At 38.9% G+C, this 17691-nt stretch overlaps 1 protein-coding gene across 12 annotated transcripts; it reads left to right on the top strand.

Annotated features, from left to right (window-relative positions):
* Nucleotides 1–7113: 7113 nt before the first annotated feature.
* On the top strand, nucleotides 7114–17241 carry LOC105974297 (PHD finger family protein). Of its 12 annotated transcripts, none has more exons than XR_016030438.1 (20): nucleotides 7114–8844; nucleotides 10217–10302; nucleotides 10481–10565; nucleotides 10728–10876; nucleotides 10950–11033; nucleotides 11240–11590; nucleotides 12442–12502; nucleotides 13215–13311; nucleotides 13475–13581; nucleotides 13654–13884; nucleotides 13995–14242; nucleotides 14325–14525; nucleotides 14659–14880; nucleotides 14988–15041; nucleotides 15143–15203; nucleotides 15302–15437; nucleotides 15534–15587; nucleotides 16025–16084; nucleotides 16196–16591; nucleotides 16672–17241. XR_016030438.1 is itself a non-coding variant. In XM_012999365.2 (20 exons), the coding sequence occupies exons 1-20, from the start codon at nucleotides 7446–7448 to the stop codon at nucleotides 16816–16818; spliced, it is 4239 nt and encodes a 1412-aa protein (XP_012854819.2). In that variant the 5' UTR covers nucleotides 7114–7445; the 3' UTR covers nucleotides 16819–17241. The 12 variants fall into 12 exon arrangements, 4 of the variants coding, with proteins under 4 accessions (XP_012854819.2, XP_088672004.1, XP_012854818.2 ...); XR_016030437.1 differs by having other exon boundaries at nucleotides 15297–15437; XR_016030436.1 differs by having other exon boundaries at nucleotides 15138–15203.
* Nucleotides 17242–17691: the final 450 nt, after the last annotated feature.

Genomic DNA, 17691 nt, shown 5'->3' with positions numbered 1-17691 from the left:
TTTATAGCGACACTATAGAGGAGCATGCCAACCACCTTCGCACCGTCTTTCAAGTACTTCGGGAGAACGAGCTCTTTGTGAAGAAGGAGAAATGCGAGTTTGCCAAGGAGGAGGTCCAATTCTTGGGGCATATCATTGGGCACGGGCTACTCCAAATGGATGGAGCGAAAATCAAGGCTATCACCAAGTGGGAACCGCCGACAAAGGTAACCGAATTACGGTGTTTTCTTGGTCTCATCAATTATCATCGACGGTTCATAAAAGGGTACGTAGCAAGAGCGACACCACTAACCGACCTGCTCAAGAAGAATAAGACGTGGGAGTGGTCCGACTCTTGTCAACGGGCGTTCGAGGACTTAAAGGCAGCGGTGAGCCAAGAGCCGGTCCTCGTCTTACCGGATTTTGGGAAGTCGTTTGATTTACACACGGACGTTTCCGACTTTGCAATCGGAGGGGTCTTGATGCAAGAGGGGCATCCGATCGCCTTCGAGAGCCGAAACCTCAATGAGACGGAACGGCGCTACACGGTCCAAGAGAAGGAGATGACCGCCATCATCCATTGCCTTCGAGTATGGCGGCACTATCTACTAGGCGCACCGTTCGTGGTCAAGACCGATAACGTTGCCACGAGTTACTTCCAGACGCAGAAAAAGCTCTCGCCAAAGCAAGCACGGTGGTAAGATTTTCTGGCAGAGTTCGACTACGTCTTGGAGTACAAACCGGGGAAGGCAAACGTTGTGGCCGACACACTGAGTAGAAAGGACGAACTCGCAGCAATTAGCTCGACAAGGGGGAACTTGGCCGACATGATCCGAGAATGGGCTCGAACATGATCCCATGGCCAATGAGCTAATCCGACTCGTCAAGGAGGGCAAGACGAGGCAATTTCGGGTAGATGACGGCCTACTCTACACAAAGAGACAGTGACTCTTCGTTCCGAAGTGGGGCAGCTTGAGGAAGGACCTCATAAATGAATGCCACGACACCAAGTGGGCGGGGCATCCGGGCCAAAGGCGAACAATGGCGTTGCTCGAGACGGCCTACTTTTGGCCTCACATGCGGGACAGTGTCGATGCATATGTGAAGACTTGTCTTGTATGCCAACAAGATAAAGTGGAGAACAAACAGCCGACAGGATTACTTGAACCACTCTCAATCCCCGAGCGACCATGGGAGTCGATCTCGATGGACTTTATTAGCGCCTTGCCGACATCCGAGGGATTCGGATCTATCATGGTGGTGATAGATCGTTTTTCAAAGTACAGGACGTTCATAGTTGCCCGAGGGATTGCACCACGGAGGAGGCAGCCCGGTTCTTTTTCAAGAACGTCGTCAAATATTTGGGATTATCGAGGAACATCATAAGCGATCGAGACCCGCGCTTCACGGGACGACTATGGACGGAGCTTTTCAAACTCTTGGCGTCTGAGCTTTGCTTCTCGACAAGTTTTCACCCCCAAACCGACGGGCAAACGGAGAGGGTGAACGCCCTACTTGAGTGCTACTTATGGTACTTCGTTGGAGCCAATCAAAAGGATTGGGCGAAGCTCCTCGACGTGGCTCAATTTTCTTACAACTTGCAACGGAGTGAAGCCACGGGGAGGAGTCCATTCGAGCTTGCAATGGGACAACAGCCTTTTACGCCACACACTTTGGCTACGGCAACCGATGGAAGGAGTCCCAGAGTATTGAAGATGGCTAAGTCGTGGGAGGAACAAGTCGACTTAGCCCGGGCGTGCCTTGAGAAGGCTAGGCGACGAATGAAGAAATGGGCGGACGACAAACGGCGACCACGGAAATTCGACGTTGGGGATTAACCTATGGTTAAACTATTGCCCCAACAATTCAAGGCATTGCGGAGCATGCACAAGAGACTTGTGCGGAGGTACGAAGGACCATTCTTGGTGATCGCCAAAGTCGGCAAAGTTTCGTATCGCCTAGAACTTCTAAGTTCTTTGAAAATTCACCCGGTCTTCCATGTGAGTATGTTGAAGCCGTACCACGAAGACAAGAAATACCCAGCCGAAGAGAGTCACACCGAGCACCACCCATTATGACTAAGTCATATGATAAGAGATCGAAGAAGTGCTCGGCCGGCAACTAAAGCGACGTAGGGGTGTTCCCCCGAGTATCCAATACCTCATCAAATGAATGGGACTACCCGAGTCCGAGGCAACGTGGGAGACTAAGGAAGACTTGTGGCAATTTCAAGATCGTCTCCACTTGTTCGAGGCAACGAGGACGTCGCCGGATTAGGCGGGGGAGGATGTCACGACCCGCTAGTTTTGGCCCAACCATTTGTCAGTTTCCCTTGGGTTGGGAGGTTAAGAAGCCCAAGATTTAGCCCAAATAGAATTAGGCCCAAGTTGGCCCAAATGTAAAGAGGAGTAGAGATTCTTGGAGGATTCTAGAAAATATTCTAGAACCCTCCCTTGTAGATATTTTGTAGGAATTCTTTGGAGTGTTCTAGGGAATCATTCCCAACCGTTAGATGAAATAGATCTCCACCGTCAATTGAGGAGGTGGTCTAGTATAAATAGAGGTAGGGTCCTCATTTGTAACCATCCAAGAAATCCAACAAGCACTTAAGTAATAAAAGTACTTTCCTACAAACTCTCTTATCTTTTTAAGTTCTTCCTTCGTTTCCATCTCTTAGCATTCGCAACACATTCGGGAGAGGCTATGACTTAGCTATCGCAAGGGGCGAGAAGAAGCTAAGGCCGCACGGTTCATTGTTAAGGGAACAAGTCCGTGACAAGCAGCACATCGCATCCACATACAACCAAGAGCAGCAGGACACGAACCGATAGCAGCAGTACACCAACCAATAGCAGCAGCACACCAGCCGATAGCAGCAGTAAACCGCATCCGCATCCAATTTATAGCAGCAGCAAGGCGCATGCGCAACCAATTGAAAGCTGCAGCACACCAACCGATAGCAGCAGCACACCGGCCGATAGCAGTAGCAAACTTCATTCGCACCGAACCGAAAGCAGCTGCAACCATCATGCCCAGCCAAACAAGCTGAGCAGCAACAATTAACTGCATGCGCAACCAATTAATAGCAGCAACACACTGATTTTTTTAGGGCACGCCTACGCAGATCTTCCCTTTCTTCAGGCAGTATTGAGACAATAAAAATCGGATGCCGGTTTGCTTTCTCGATGATAGCTTCTTTCGTCGCCCGGTCTACATCATATGGGACTAACAGCTGAACTTTAACAGCAGCTTCAAGTGCAACTGTCGCAGCATCATCTTTAGGGATGCTGAAGCTGTCGGGACTTCGAACAGTCACGCTAGTAACAATTGTAACACTTCCACCCATCTAGAAGAATACAAATTCAAAATCAGTTCTTGATTAACAAAACAATTATATAGTTCTATGTAAGTAGCTAATCATACTAGTGAACATAGCCTAAACACTTTCTTCTTCTTTCACCTATATATTTTTTAAATTTATAAACCATCCACCACTAAATTAATTTAAATATTTATAAAAACACCCGATCATTTTTACTGAAATCTTTACCGTAAAATCTCACCATCTTCACCATAAGTGAGTAATACTTTCGTTAGAGAAAAATATTTTTCTGAATGTCAAAAAGAGCAGGAATTCACGTTCTTAGATAAATAAATTAAGGGTGCTAGTATGAAAAGTTCTGAACTCCCTCCAAAATTGGCCAATTTGACTTACTATAAATTTTCAATTATATAATATGTAAGTCATGTGGCATGAAAGTTTAAATATCTTCTAATAAATTTTTCATTGCAAAATTAAAAAAATTAAAAAGTAAAATAGAAATAAAAATAACTTAGAATACATAAGGATTAAGCGAATATAAGAAATGGTAGTGGGTTATAAATATGAGGGGTATTTATGTTATTTTATATATTTTGGTGGTGAATTGAGATACTTTAGAACTGAAGATAACACTACTCTTATTATCAAATTAAACATATTGTGTGAAATCCGCTCGTTCTAAATACACACACACACACACACACACACACACACACACACACACACACATATATATATATATATATATATATGTGTGTGTGTGTGTGTGTGTGTATGTGTGTGTGTGGTAATTACAACTATCCCTGAGGTATAGTCAATTTACGAAAAAATCCTTTTGTTTGGATAATTACATCTACCCATTCAACTATGATTTTTTCTTACACATCCGCCCTTATGGTGTTAAATTCGACATAATCATCTTAATTCCGTGGAATGTGCTATAGTTTGTACTCGTTTTGAGTGAAAAATACAGTTTCTGATCCACCACAATCTGATATATACAAGCCAAGAAACACATATTATGATCATCTTGCTTCCAAATATGGAGTTCGAATGAGATAAAACGGGTACAAAAGTGGTAGCATTCCATATAATCTCGAAAATCCACTAAATTTGAAACTACACAGGTGGATGTGTAAAGAGATTTATAGTTAAGGGGTGACTGTAATTACCCAAACAGAAGGGGAATTTTCGTAATTTGACCATATCACATAATTTCTGACTTGGGCTTGGATTAACAGAGCTGGTATTGGGCTATAAACCATAATTTTCAGCTAAGGCCCATCATTTATTTGTATTAAAACAAAAAAATAATTCAACTTTTTTCACAAACTTTTTTAAATTTTAACATTCATTTCAAAGTAAATGAATATTATTTGCCAGTTTCAATTGTCCGTTTTTATTTTGATGTAGTTATTGTATATTACACGTATTATATAAAAACTATATGGATTTATTAGGGATTACCCCTTGTTCAGATTTTCTAATGAGGTAGATCCAATTAATTTTTTCCTTTTGTGAGATACACCCAAATATGTCAACTTGACATAATATATTATTTAATTTCCCTTCAATACCCCTATTTTATTTTTGAACGTCATTTATTTCCTTAACTACGTGATATGAGATTGATGATATCTCTACAAACCCCTATATCTCCATTTAGTTTTTTAGGCGAAAGCGCCGTCGAGTTCGCCGCTTCCACCTCCGACCGCCGCCGTCTCCGTCACCGTTGTCGCCTCCTCCATCAGCGTCGCCGCCAATAACCGCTACTGCCTCCTCCATCATCGGCACTGGCTCTTCTCCCGTCACTACCAAAGTCGCCACCATCACCTGCGTCGCCACCAGAACCTCCACCACCACCTAGTCCTCCACCACCACCACATCCGACCACCTCCACCTCCAAGACCGCCACAATCGACCAAGAACTCCGCCGCTCCCGCCTCCAAGGTCGTAACAATCAATTTAGGAGTGATCTCGTCGTTGGTCGCCGCCGCCATCACTGCTCAAATCTAGGGTTACTCAAATCTAGGGTTTTGATAATTCTTCGGCCCATAGTTGATTAACGAGATGCATAGTTGAATCTCGTTAACTATCCCACTGATATAATTCGACTATGAATCTCGTTAATCGACTATGGGCCGAAGAATCATCAAAACCCTAGATTTGAGAAGTGACGGCGGCGGATTTGTGTTTTAAAATTAATAGACTATCCCATATATCTAATTCGACTATGAATTTAGTTATTTGACTATTGGACCGAAGAATCAACAAATCCTAGATCATGGCGGCGAATTTGTGTTTTAATATTGATAGACTATCCCATATCATTTAATATACTATCCCATAGATCTAATTCGACTATGAATCTCGTTCATCGACTATGTGCCGAAAAATCATCAAAACCCTATATTTGAGAAGTGACGGCGGCGGCCGCCGGTGGCCAACGACGATAACAACGACATTGGGCATTTAAGTTACATGGCTTCACTCCTAAATCGAGTATCGCACCCTTGGAGGCGGAGGTGGTGCCGGTCGAGGTCTAGGTGGAGGTGACGATCTTGGAGGCGGAGGTGGCGGCGGAGGTGATTGCTGGATTTCGGCTTCTGGTTTAGAGAGGATTTCTGGTTCTCTGTTGCCGTCTGTAGAATGGGGGTAGTGGATTAATGGGTAGTTGTTTTGACGATATTATAGGGAGTGATTTCTTCTAATTTTCAAAAGGTAATGTAACATGATTTGTGGATTTTATTCAGGGCATTTTTGGTATTATAAAAAATATGAGTTTCTCTCAAATGGAAAACATAAGATTGGATTTATCCCTATTTTTTGAAATTCTCAGGGGGTTATATCTAATGGACCCAAAATATATTATTGTGTAGCTCAGTTCCCCGCACTATGGTGATAAACTGATAATGGAGTTTGTGCAAGATTTTGGACTAGATGTATATAATAATTGAACTATAAGGATGAAGTTCAAATAAATTAAAAACTAGAAGGACCACTATGGGCAATTATATCATCTGTATTGTTAGTGTGATTCTTGATTCTTGATATTCATTCCGATTGAAACATACTATTATAATACTAGCAAAAACCCTGCCTAAACTATAAACACAACATGTATAAGTTGAATATAAATCGAAGCACCGACTCCATTGTTGCAAGGGTGTTGTGCCCGAACACCGATCCAAATCCACACGAGGCGAAAAGAACTATAAGAAAAGCCTAAAAGGATTTTTTTTATCCTACAATACAATAATCCAAAGACGAAACTACCGACCAAAAGGCTGATCCCGGTTGGCATTCCGAATAAGCGTATCATTGCTCCAAAGTCAACCTTCAAACGATCTACAACCGAAACATTTCGAGGAGGCGCTTGATCAGTCACAATGAAGATAGGATGACGATTGGCTTTCTCGATTGGATTTAGGAGAGGTGCTACATTCCTAATTTTTTTTCTTCTCTATAGAAGCAAGTGTCTAAATTACAATTTTATAGTTCTATAGGCATATTTGTACAATTTCAAAACTTGCAGGGTTCAAATTGCAAAAAGAGAGAAAAACAACAACATTGTCAATGCATTGGCTTTTGGTGCATACGGCTCATGCCACAGCCCACTTTCTCATAAATTATTATTATTATTATTAATAATTATTAATTATTAATTATTATAATTATTATTACATAAAATGTATCTTATTTATTTATTATTATTACATAAAATGTATGATTTGATTTAGGAGTTCACTTTACTACAGTGACGCACACACTGTTTCTCTCTCTAAAACAAAACAAATATCTATTCTCTCTCTATGAATAAATGAACCGCCCATATCTGCCTCCATAAAACGCAACTCACTTTCTCTCTCTAGAAAACGGAAAAAAAGAAAAATCCAAAACGGATCCAAACAACGAAACTGACCCAAAATAATTAAAGAAAAGCCCCAATTCTTTTTACCCCAAACCAAAGAGGAACCCTAACCCTAGCCGCACACACTCACAACACACACGTATAATCTTTTATTCTCTATCTGCTTTCCCTTCTTTAATCACTCTGCGTCAATCTGTAGAACACAAATTGAATCGAATTGGGTTTTTTTTGGATTGATGGTATTTTAGGGTTTGGTTTTTTTGATAAAATGGGATGCTGCAAGGTTGGTGGTGGTGTAATTGGGTGGTGGATGCGATGACCGGCGGAGGCAGATGCCAGAAGCGGAGGAAATCCATGGCCGGTGGTAGGGGCACCGCCGTCGCGAAGAAAATTGATACTAATTGCAAAAGCCCTAATATAAAGCCAGAAATTACAGAAAAGCCCTTGGGTTCCCAAGAAATTACAAAAGTACCCCATAATTTCAATTTTGAGCTTGATTTATTCACTCAAGCTCGTAAAGCACTTTCCTTCCGTTCCCCTTTTGATTCTGAGGACTCCCAGGCACCTCCCGCCTTTGTCTCCAGTGCAAATACTCTGCCTAGTAGTGTGTCACATCTGTTGGGTAGGCAGGCTGATAGTCGGAAACGGCACAAGAAGTTGCATTCGGGCTCGGATAAGAAGTCATCTACTCCAGGTAGGCCACGTGTGAGCAACATTTGGGTTGAGGTCGAGGAGTATTTCCGGGAATTGACTGTTGAGGACGTTGATCAGCTTCATGGGGTTTCAAGTGTTGAGGTTTCCAGTAACGAGAAGTGTTTCTTGATTCCATCCTTGAAGAATGACGATAATTCCCATTACCGTTACGACATATTTAATAAGATTCTTGAAAGTGCTTGTGAGAAGGATAGCTTGAACTTGGGAAATAGTGCCCCATTGAATAGCAATGGGAAGCTCGAGTTTAATGAAATGGCGGCACAACAAGACGATGGGCCTCACTCTATGGATGTTGATAGTGTTGAGGTAGAAAGTCGAGAATTGGAAACTAATGAAGAAAATAATGGAGAAAAAATACTAAACACTGAGAAAGACTCTATATCTTTTAGTGGTGTAGAGTGGCTTTTAGGATCTAGGAGTAAGATTTATTTGGCTTCAGAACGTCCATCCAAGAAAAGGAAACTTCTGGGGAGAGATGCAGGGTTGGAGAAGCTCCTTGTGGCACGTCCAGTTGAAGGCGTCGAGTCTGTTTGTCATTATTGTAGTTATGCTGACATGGGCAATCCCTTGAATTTGTTGATCAAGTGTAGTTCATGTGGCATGGTAGTACATCAAAGATGTTACGGAGTCCAAGAAGATGTAGATGGTTCGTGGATGTGTTCATGGTGTAAACGGAAAAATGTTTCGGAGTTGATACCGGAGACACCTTGTTTGCTTTGTCCGAAGAAAGGTGGTGCTCTGAAGCCTGTAGAGAAAAGAGGATCTGGGAGTGAGAACGAAGGGTCTGAGGTAGAGTTTGCTCATTTATTTTGTTGCCAATGGATGCCTGAGGTTTATATGGAGAACACCAGGACTATGGAACCAGTCATGAATATGGAGGACTTAAAGGACACAAGAAGGAAGATGATATGTTATTTGTGCAAGGTCAAGTGTGGTGCATGTGTCAGGTGTAGTAACGGTATGTTTTGCTGCTTTCTTATGTTACAATCCCCTATATTTCATGTTGGCTCAGGGCTGAAGAATATTACGTGTTTGGAATATATGAGTATTGATATGTTCTTGTGTTTGGAATATATGAGTATTGATATGTTCTTATAGCACTACAGGATTGGATAGTTTCTGGTTATAACCAAATAGTTGATCTGTCCGGAAAGTGTGTCATGTTTCAAGCATTTTTGTAACTGTATAACTGCATGAGAGAATAAAATTGATGGTTTATCCAGCCCTTTAAATGTGAATGTATGCATTGTTGATATGGGGAAGAGTAAGTTCAAGAGTTTCATGAATTGTTCAAGTTTATAGCAATTCATCCTTTTTTGTTACTTAGTCTTATTTCCTTTTCTGAGGGTACGTGTGTGTATGCAGGGACTGAAGTGGCACCTTTAAATTGTTATACGTACATACTACCACTTAACTTTAATACACTAATTTCTCGAATTTTCTTTTTCTATACTATTTAAAATGACCATTTTCTCCAGCTTGTTCTTAGCCCCAGTAAGTGGGGTTATTCAAAATAGTAAGTCTTTTGGCATCTTATTTTTTTCAATTTTGATATTAACAATTACAAGTTAATTCGGAGTTCCAATAAAAAAAATGGAATGCTTTCAAAACTCTCTTAACTGTCAAGAAACTGTAAACAAATAGTTCAAGTAGCAGAACAAAGTAAGGTTTACCTCCATTGAGGTTGGGATCCATTACCACAATTATAATAGTTTGTAAAACCATTTGATTAGTACGTGGTTGGTAATCCCATTGACATGGCTTTGTTCTTAGTGGAATTAAGCAATATTGGCTCGGAAGTAAATCATTGAATATTGAAAATTTAGGTCTTACTAGAACAAAGTTGCTATTGCTACTTGTATGTGCGTTTCATATTTTAGGTGTTTCTCTTCTCATATGATAGATACTATGTAACTGGTTCCTTGTATGAATTTATGCTGTCAGCCTTCCTTATTCATGCTGACTCAACACACCTTAACGTGGATTATGAACTAGTATAGTTGTTACAGAAATTGATTTCCATTCAAAAAATTTAATGGTTGAAAACATATTGGTTCTGAAGGTTCCTTATTTTATTGTTTGAATAAGCTCTTCAGTTTCGCACTGGGTGGTTGTTTGTCATCATATTTATATGGTCATTCAGGACCATTTATGTTACTTGCTAGGGCTTCAACCCCTTTTTCATGAATTAAAATAATTTGAGGATGAGGATAACATAATCTTCCTCTGCTCTTCTAGATATCAACTGTGCTTCACTTTTCTATTATTATTATTGTTTATTTTTCTTTTTCCTGTTGCTGGTTTGTTCTAATTAAGTATTCATTTCATAGGATCTTGTAGAACTTCATTCCATCCTATTTGTGCAAGGGAGGCAAGACACAGAATGGAGATATGGGGAAGACTTGGATCTGATGAGGTGTGTCTCTTCGGTTGTTGAATTAATGATGAAAATAACAATAGCTGCTACTATGATTTAAACATTGTGAATATATGGTTCTGTTAATTGTGGATTCTGTATAGTAAAATATTGGAAATATTGAATTTTCTTTCCCTTCAGTTGTTGATTCTTCAAATATGTACAAAATTTCTTTTAGGTTGAATTGCGTGCCTTTTGCTCTAAACACTCAGAAGTCCAGTATGATATTGGCAGCCAAGATGCTGGAGATCTTTCCTTGACAGGTACTTTTGTTTCTCATGTTAGTAAGCATCAGAACATTGGTTTAAAAGTACATGAATTTCACAACCTGGGAGATTTCCTATGATATGATGATAAATTGGGTATTTGCATTTAAACAGCTGACCTGGATCTTAGCAAGCTCAATGAAATTGTGTTAAATGCAGAGGACTTACTAGATAATAATGGAAACTCGGAGTCACATCCAGAAAATGGAGATGCACTAATTCCTGCTGCTAAGTATTCGGTGGATAAGAATGACAATGGAGATGTCAACGCTAGCTTTGCTCTCAATTACACTATGATACTGAAGAAGGTACTATAAGATCATCCACTATGACCAACAATTTTGTTTTTATGGGTCAGTTAGTTACCTTCATTTTTTTTAGTTGATTGATCTAGGGAAAGTCAGTGCTGAAGATGTGGCTTCAGAGATTGGTGTTCCACCAGATTCATTGAACACGATACTCACTGTAATGTTTCATCTTAAGCAACTTTCTCCTTTGCACTTATTTATTTATTTTAGCGATTACTCGAATGCAAACATGATACCAGTAGTGGTCAACTGATTTGAGCTGAAAATTTGTTTTTCTAAACTAATCAGTTGGTGGAACTTGCGTTTTACCTCGTAACACTTGCTCTGCTTTCTTATCTTCTCTGTCTTAAACTGTTTGGGCAGGATAACCACATTGTTCCGGAGTTACAAAATCAGCTTCTTGGTTGGTTTAAAAACCATGCTCATATTGATCACCCACAAAGGACTTTGAAAGTAAAGAATAGATCCCTTGTAAAATCCAAAGATGTGGCAGATGTAGCTGAAGGTGATGGTACTGTTCCATTAGAAGATTCTAGTATTTCTGATGCTGTTCCAGTGAAATCCGTTCCACCTCGCAGAAGAACCAAAACCAGCATAAGGACTGTGATAAGCAATTCATGCTCCTCTATGGACAAGACTAATGACGAGAAGATCGAGACTGATGCTGGAGAAGATTCAAATGGTCCATCCAGAGACTCTTTTCCGGATGAAAAGGTATGATTATATCATTCTGATGCTAATTGTGAAGAGCAACTTCTCTGCTAATCAAGATGGGAAAAAGTTAGCGTCTACTTTTGTGTTGCCTATCTAAGATATATCTAACACGTTTTCGCATCTGCTGTTGCAAAGTTCCGAAGTTAGTGTTACATTTGGATGTTTTATCATCCTTGATATCTTCTCATGTACATAGTTTTGTGACAGTGCATTCATTATCGTCACTATATTTTCTCTCTTGTAGAAGGTTTGATGAGAAAGGATCGATTAATGGGAAAATTCTTATAGGTAGCAAACTTCATAGCTTTTAGGATTTGAAGCTCAGGAAGAACAGAATATTTCTTTGAGAATCTTATCTGCTTACTGAAAGTGTTATATTTGCCATTTGAAGTTTTTGCTTTAAGGAAAATTAAATTTATTTTGTAAAATGATATTGTTAACCTCAGTTTTTGTAAAGCATAATAGCATATGGTCTTCTTCAGTAAAACACAGGAAGAACAAAATATTGTTTTGATAAAAAATTCTCTGCTTGGTGGAAGGAAAATTCGGTTGGTGTAAAATTACTGTCTTCTTTTAGGCATTTTAAATTGTCGATGTCAGGTTATACCTGTGGTCACTTTTAGGTTTCCTTTTTGCCTATTCACTTGTCTTCTCTTTAATTTTTTCATCAATTGACGATATCTTCAAGACTTGCACCTTTGTGTAAATTCGAATTATAATCTTTTGTTCCTATATCTCTCTGTTTTATAGATTGCTTAAAGAGATGTCTACTAATAGTTATTTTGGGCTATATTTTTGTTGCCATAATTTAAAATATTTGAAGTTTTTACTTCCGTGTTTTCTGTGTGCAGATTTTGATTCAGTGTGAGCAGCACCAAGATAATACGACAAACCATTCTGTTAGAATTGAAGGTATGCTTGTTGATTACGTGTTTGCTGACACGGATTATTTAACGCATTCAGTTTAAAGCACTCCTTTTAGACACAATTCTGCTTTGCACTCTAAAGTTATTTAAAAGCATTGCTGCTATTCTTCTCTTGGTTGTTAGTTGGTGTAACTATTCAGAATAAGATGTTGATTTTGCGAAAGGAGTGTGTAGAAATGGGTGCAATGTGCATACATAGATTTTTATTCACTGTATAATACTGTGGAAATTATCATTTTGGCTTCAACAAGCCAGTGAAATTCAGTTGCATGGCAGCCCAGACTGAATTCACCCTAGCCGGCCCTATACCCCTCTTTTAACTGTTTTAGCATGTTCACATGCTGATAACTATGCAGTTAACATAATTTTAATATTAAATGCTGAAGATTGGAGAACTAATGTAAAAATTATACTTGAAGGTCAAAATTAGGATTTATTTGTCAGAGTTCATGTTGTTGATTCCTTTCTTTCTTTCTTTCTTTCTTTCTTTCTTTCTTTCTTTTCTTTAATGTATGCAGTCCTTTTTGGGGGTTTGTTTTCCATATGCTTTTTTTTGACAGGGTCATAACTGGATACAACGTTGCACCATGTTATTTTGAATATCTTTTTATCCCATGTTTAACTGAAGTTGGCAAATATTGCGTTCCTTTTTGTTCTTTCTTTGACCTGTTTCCCTTTCTGCATTATGACAATGACAGACAAGCTGAGATCTGCAATGCAGCATTTCTCTGAAGATGGTCTAGATGGGGAGACTAAACATTCTCAGCAGATGACTAGGTGTTCACTTGTCTTTACGTAAGTTTTTGTTGCACCATTTTTTATGTTCTATCTTTAAACTGTTCCTAAAGATTCCTCAATAACCATTCTTGCCTAGTATATTCCCTCTACTTTCTTTGTTCTCTAAGACCAAATGTGATTTCCTCAGAATTCTGACCCATTTCTGCCTTTGATGCTGTAGAAATGGGGGAGTTAACCATGCTTCATATGTACATCCATTTGTGTACAGTAAATTGTTGCAGACCAAAAATGACTTGAATGAGAAAACTGCATCTCATCACTCTGCTGGTACATTCATATCTTACTTCGTTTCCTGTCTTTTACCGGTTAAGTTCAGGTGATTAATTACTTGATTGGCAGATTTTAGAGGCCGGGAAGCTTCCCAGCTAGAAGCATCTTCTAGTTCAGGGATCTGCTGTATTAACCACAATCAGCATGCAACTTCTGGCAACGGAGTGAATCTTGACCAATTGGTCGGAGCAAAAAACCTAGGAATGCTAAAACTGTCTCCTGCAGATGAAGTGGAAGGAGAACTTATTTATTACCAACAAAGAATACTTCATAATGCTGTTGCGAGAAAGCGCATAAGTGGTCTCTACTTTTACCTTTGTCGAACGTTTTCTACTTACTGATTTGTGGCTTGATTTATATGTGTTTAAATGGTACTAAGTTTATTATCCCTGCTGTTACTATCTTGTCAGATGATTTGATTTCAAAGGTTGTGAGGAGTCTTCCACATGAGATAGATGCTGCAGGAAAACAAAAATGGGATGCTGTATTAGTTAGTCAGTATAATCACGACCTTAGGGAAGCGAAAAAACAGGGAAGGAAAGAGCGTCGGCATAAAGAAGCTCAAGCTATATTGGCAGCTGCAACTGCTGCCGCTGCAGCTTCCTCTAGGATATCAACAATTAGAAAAGACACCTTAGAAGAATCTCAACAGCCAGAGGTTGTTATTCTGCTAAGTATATTTGATTTTGAATGTTCATTTCATTTTCAAGTTTCACTTATTTATAGTCATTTCCTTGCAGGATCTTCTGAAGGTGGATGTATCTGATGTAAAGCCTGGGCTCAATCCCAGAGTGAAAGAGACTATTTCTAGGTCGGTTGTTGCAAGGTCTAGTTCTGTCCGTTCAGCTACAGACGTTGCCAAAGGTCAACCTAGGACCTGTGACATATGCAGACGCTCTGAGTCAGTTTTGAATCCAATTTTAATATGTTCGAGTTGCAAGGTAACTTTTGCTCTTGTTTTCTAAAATGTTGATGGTCTGTTTGAAGTTTAAGATTACGAGATTCTGCATTCTCATTGGATGATATGAATCATATTAGTGCTTTTTTGTTTCATTTTTTTTCTTTGGGTAACAGGTTGCAGTTCACTTGGATTGCTATCGTAGTGTCAAAAGCACCACAGGCCCATGGCATTGTGAATTATGTGAAGATTTATTTGCTTCTCGAGATTCTGGAGCTTTGGCAACAAATCCTTTGGAAAAGCCTTACTTTGTTGCAGAGTGTGGTTTATGTGGTGGCACTGCAGGAGCTTTTAGGAAGTCATCAGATGGTCAATGGATACATGCCTTGTGTGCTGAAGTAAATAATACTCTCCATCCTTCTACTTAATTTTTCATTTCGATCTAGATTTTTCATCCATTCTATTCTCCTCAAATTTCATTATTTTCATTTTGATCTCTATGTAGTGGGTGTTGGAGTCATCATATAGAAGGGGGCAAGTAGATCCTATTGAGGGAATGGTAGTGCATTATATCGCTATTCCTTCTCTTTCACTTTGATCTTTGACTGGCCCATGCAAATTTTTTAATATTCACTCAGTTCTATTTCTCTTCCAGAATAGCGTCCGCAAGGGAGTCGATGCTTGCGCTGTGTGCCGTCGCAAACAGGGTGCCTGCCTTAAGGTGAAAACTCTCAGATATATGATTTGCTGTGTCGTATATTTGAAACTTTCGTTTCCCTTCAGTGGTCATATTTTTTATTGTGATTATCTGCAGTGTAGTTATGGTCACTGTCAGACCACATTTCATCCTATTTGTGCTAGAAGTGCTGGTTTTTTCATGACTGTGAGGACAAATGGTGGCAAATTGCAGCACAAGGCCTACTGTGAAAAGCATAGCACAGAACAACGAGCCAAGGTTTTATCATATTTTTATTCCGTCTCGTCTCGTTTCCGATTTTGATAATTCGCATATAAAGTTATGGTTTCTTTTTTCTTTTATGTGCTTCTTCAGGCTGACACACAGAAGCATGGGATTGAAGAGTTTAAGAGTCTCAAGCAAGTCAGGGTAAGTGATCTTCGGTATTATCTCTGTGGTTCTCATGTGTTCGTTATTATTTTAAGATAGGGTTTTGGGTTTACAGTACAAAGTCTAAATCCACATTTATAATTATCCTTAGAGATTATTATTGTATGATGATCTGACTTGAGTTTTTGTTGATTCATGATAATATTAATTTCAATTTTTTTTCCCCTTTTGTGAAGTTTGATGATATTTTCTTTGTGATACCAAATCGAATTTTTTCCCTTGAAAGTACAATAAATCGGTAATAGAAGATTAGATTCCTGCAAAATGATCTTTCCTTTTTATTTTGTGAATGGAGATTTAATCAGCATCAAGAATATTTTACAGTTATTCGGTTGTATATATATGTATATATATTCCTTTTTTTCTATGAATATACGACGATCTGATGCTTGTCTGTCCTTGATTGTCTCGTATAGGTTGAATTGGAGAGATTGCGTCTTCTATGTGAAAGAATTATCAAAAGGGAGAAATTGAAAGTAAGTTGACCACTGCAAGATTTTCATATTTATATTGAGGTTTTCCAATTCATTTATTTTATTTACTAATCCGTTCATTTTTTTTTCTTCTTCGTACTTTGCCCTTTGCAGCGTGAATTGGTTCTATGCTCACATGATATTCTTGCTTCAAGTAGAGACTCTGTTCTGTCTGCTTTGGCTCGTCACCCGTTTTACCAACCCGAAGTTAGTTCCGAATCAGCTACAACCTCCATTAAAGGTTACACGGATGACTATAAATCCGGCGAAACTGTGCAAAAATCAGATGGTATAACAGTCGACAGCACAGTTTCAGGTAAAAGGCGTGTTAAACTTCCAATATCTCTGGACAATGACCAAAAAACCGATGACAGTTCAACATCTCAAAACCTATACACACTAAAACCGACGGATAGGGTTTCGTTTTCCGGAAAGCAAATTCCCCACAGACCTTCTGTTGCATCTCAAAATCTTCCGGAAGATATTGAACAAAGATCAAGATATAGAAAAGTAAGTCCTACTATCGTATATATGAACTAATTATACTTATATTATACACTTTTTTGACTCGTGAATAATTGATGATGTAGCACACGGAAACATTTGAAAAAGAGCTTATTATGACATCCGACCAAGCGACTATGAAGAATCAGCGTTTACCGAAGGGATTCGTTTATGTTCCCATTCGAAGCCTATCGAAAGATAAGGAGGCTGTTATTCCAGAACGAAATGGATAAAAAAAATTGAATTCTTGATTCGGGATTCGAATATTATCTGCTTGGGCACATTCAGACAAGTACAATGATTCGGCCGACTAAATGCTGAAAAAATGGACTCGCGTTGTTGTATATGCACATGTGTCAAGCGGGGTGAGTTTTTTTTTGTTTGTCGTTGTATGTATCTCGAGCGGCTTATAGTTTGTTTAGCCATGTTTGCCTTTTGTTATTTTTTTTTTCGATTTAATTTTTGTCACTTGTTGATTAAATTTTAATCCCCTTAGTTAGAAAAAAGAAAAGCAGTGTAGCTAATGTAATAATTGTATTTAGTAGTCTGCTTATGGGCTTTGTAAAGTTTGTGTATATATAGTGACTCAAATGAACAGTTAAATCAACTAGCCCCCCACAGCAGATTGGTTAAAGGCTAACTAATTTCTTAGTGCTCAAGATGTACTTGTATTTTTTATTTAATACTGCTTATGGATATATAATTGTGGATTTAATTATTTTGTGTTGGAATATTGCCTAATTTTTAAAAATTAAAGTAGATATTAAATTTTAATGAATAAAAACACATAAATAAATATATGAGGGAAGAAAATATAAAGTTAGGCCGACTCTGTGTTCTTGATTCTTTCTTGGGCCGTAATTTAGAAAAGCTGGCCCATGATATTTATTGAAAACATTAATGAAGAAAAAATGGAGAAATTATAGTTTTCACCTCGCAAGTTTGAATCTACTTCACATTCGGTATTTGGTCCTCCATGTTCCAATAATTTAAAATTTTTGGTCCCTTCTGTCAATTTATCGTCAGTCCGTTAGTTAAGGCAGTGAGGGGCACACGCTTGATCCGTTAGTTTTAACGGAAAGTTGACGGAAATTACTAGAAACGTT

The sequence above is a fragment of the Erythranthe guttata genome, chromosome 3, assembly GCF_056151865.1.
Source record: "Erythranthe guttata isolate IM_541 chromosome 3, IM_541, whole genome shotgun sequence".
Classification (NCBI taxonomy): domain Eukaryota; kingdom Viridiplantae; phylum Streptophyta; class Magnoliopsida; order Lamiales; family Phrymaceae; genus Erythranthe; species Erythranthe guttata.
This window is presented reverse-complemented; position numbering and strand designations above follow the sequence as displayed.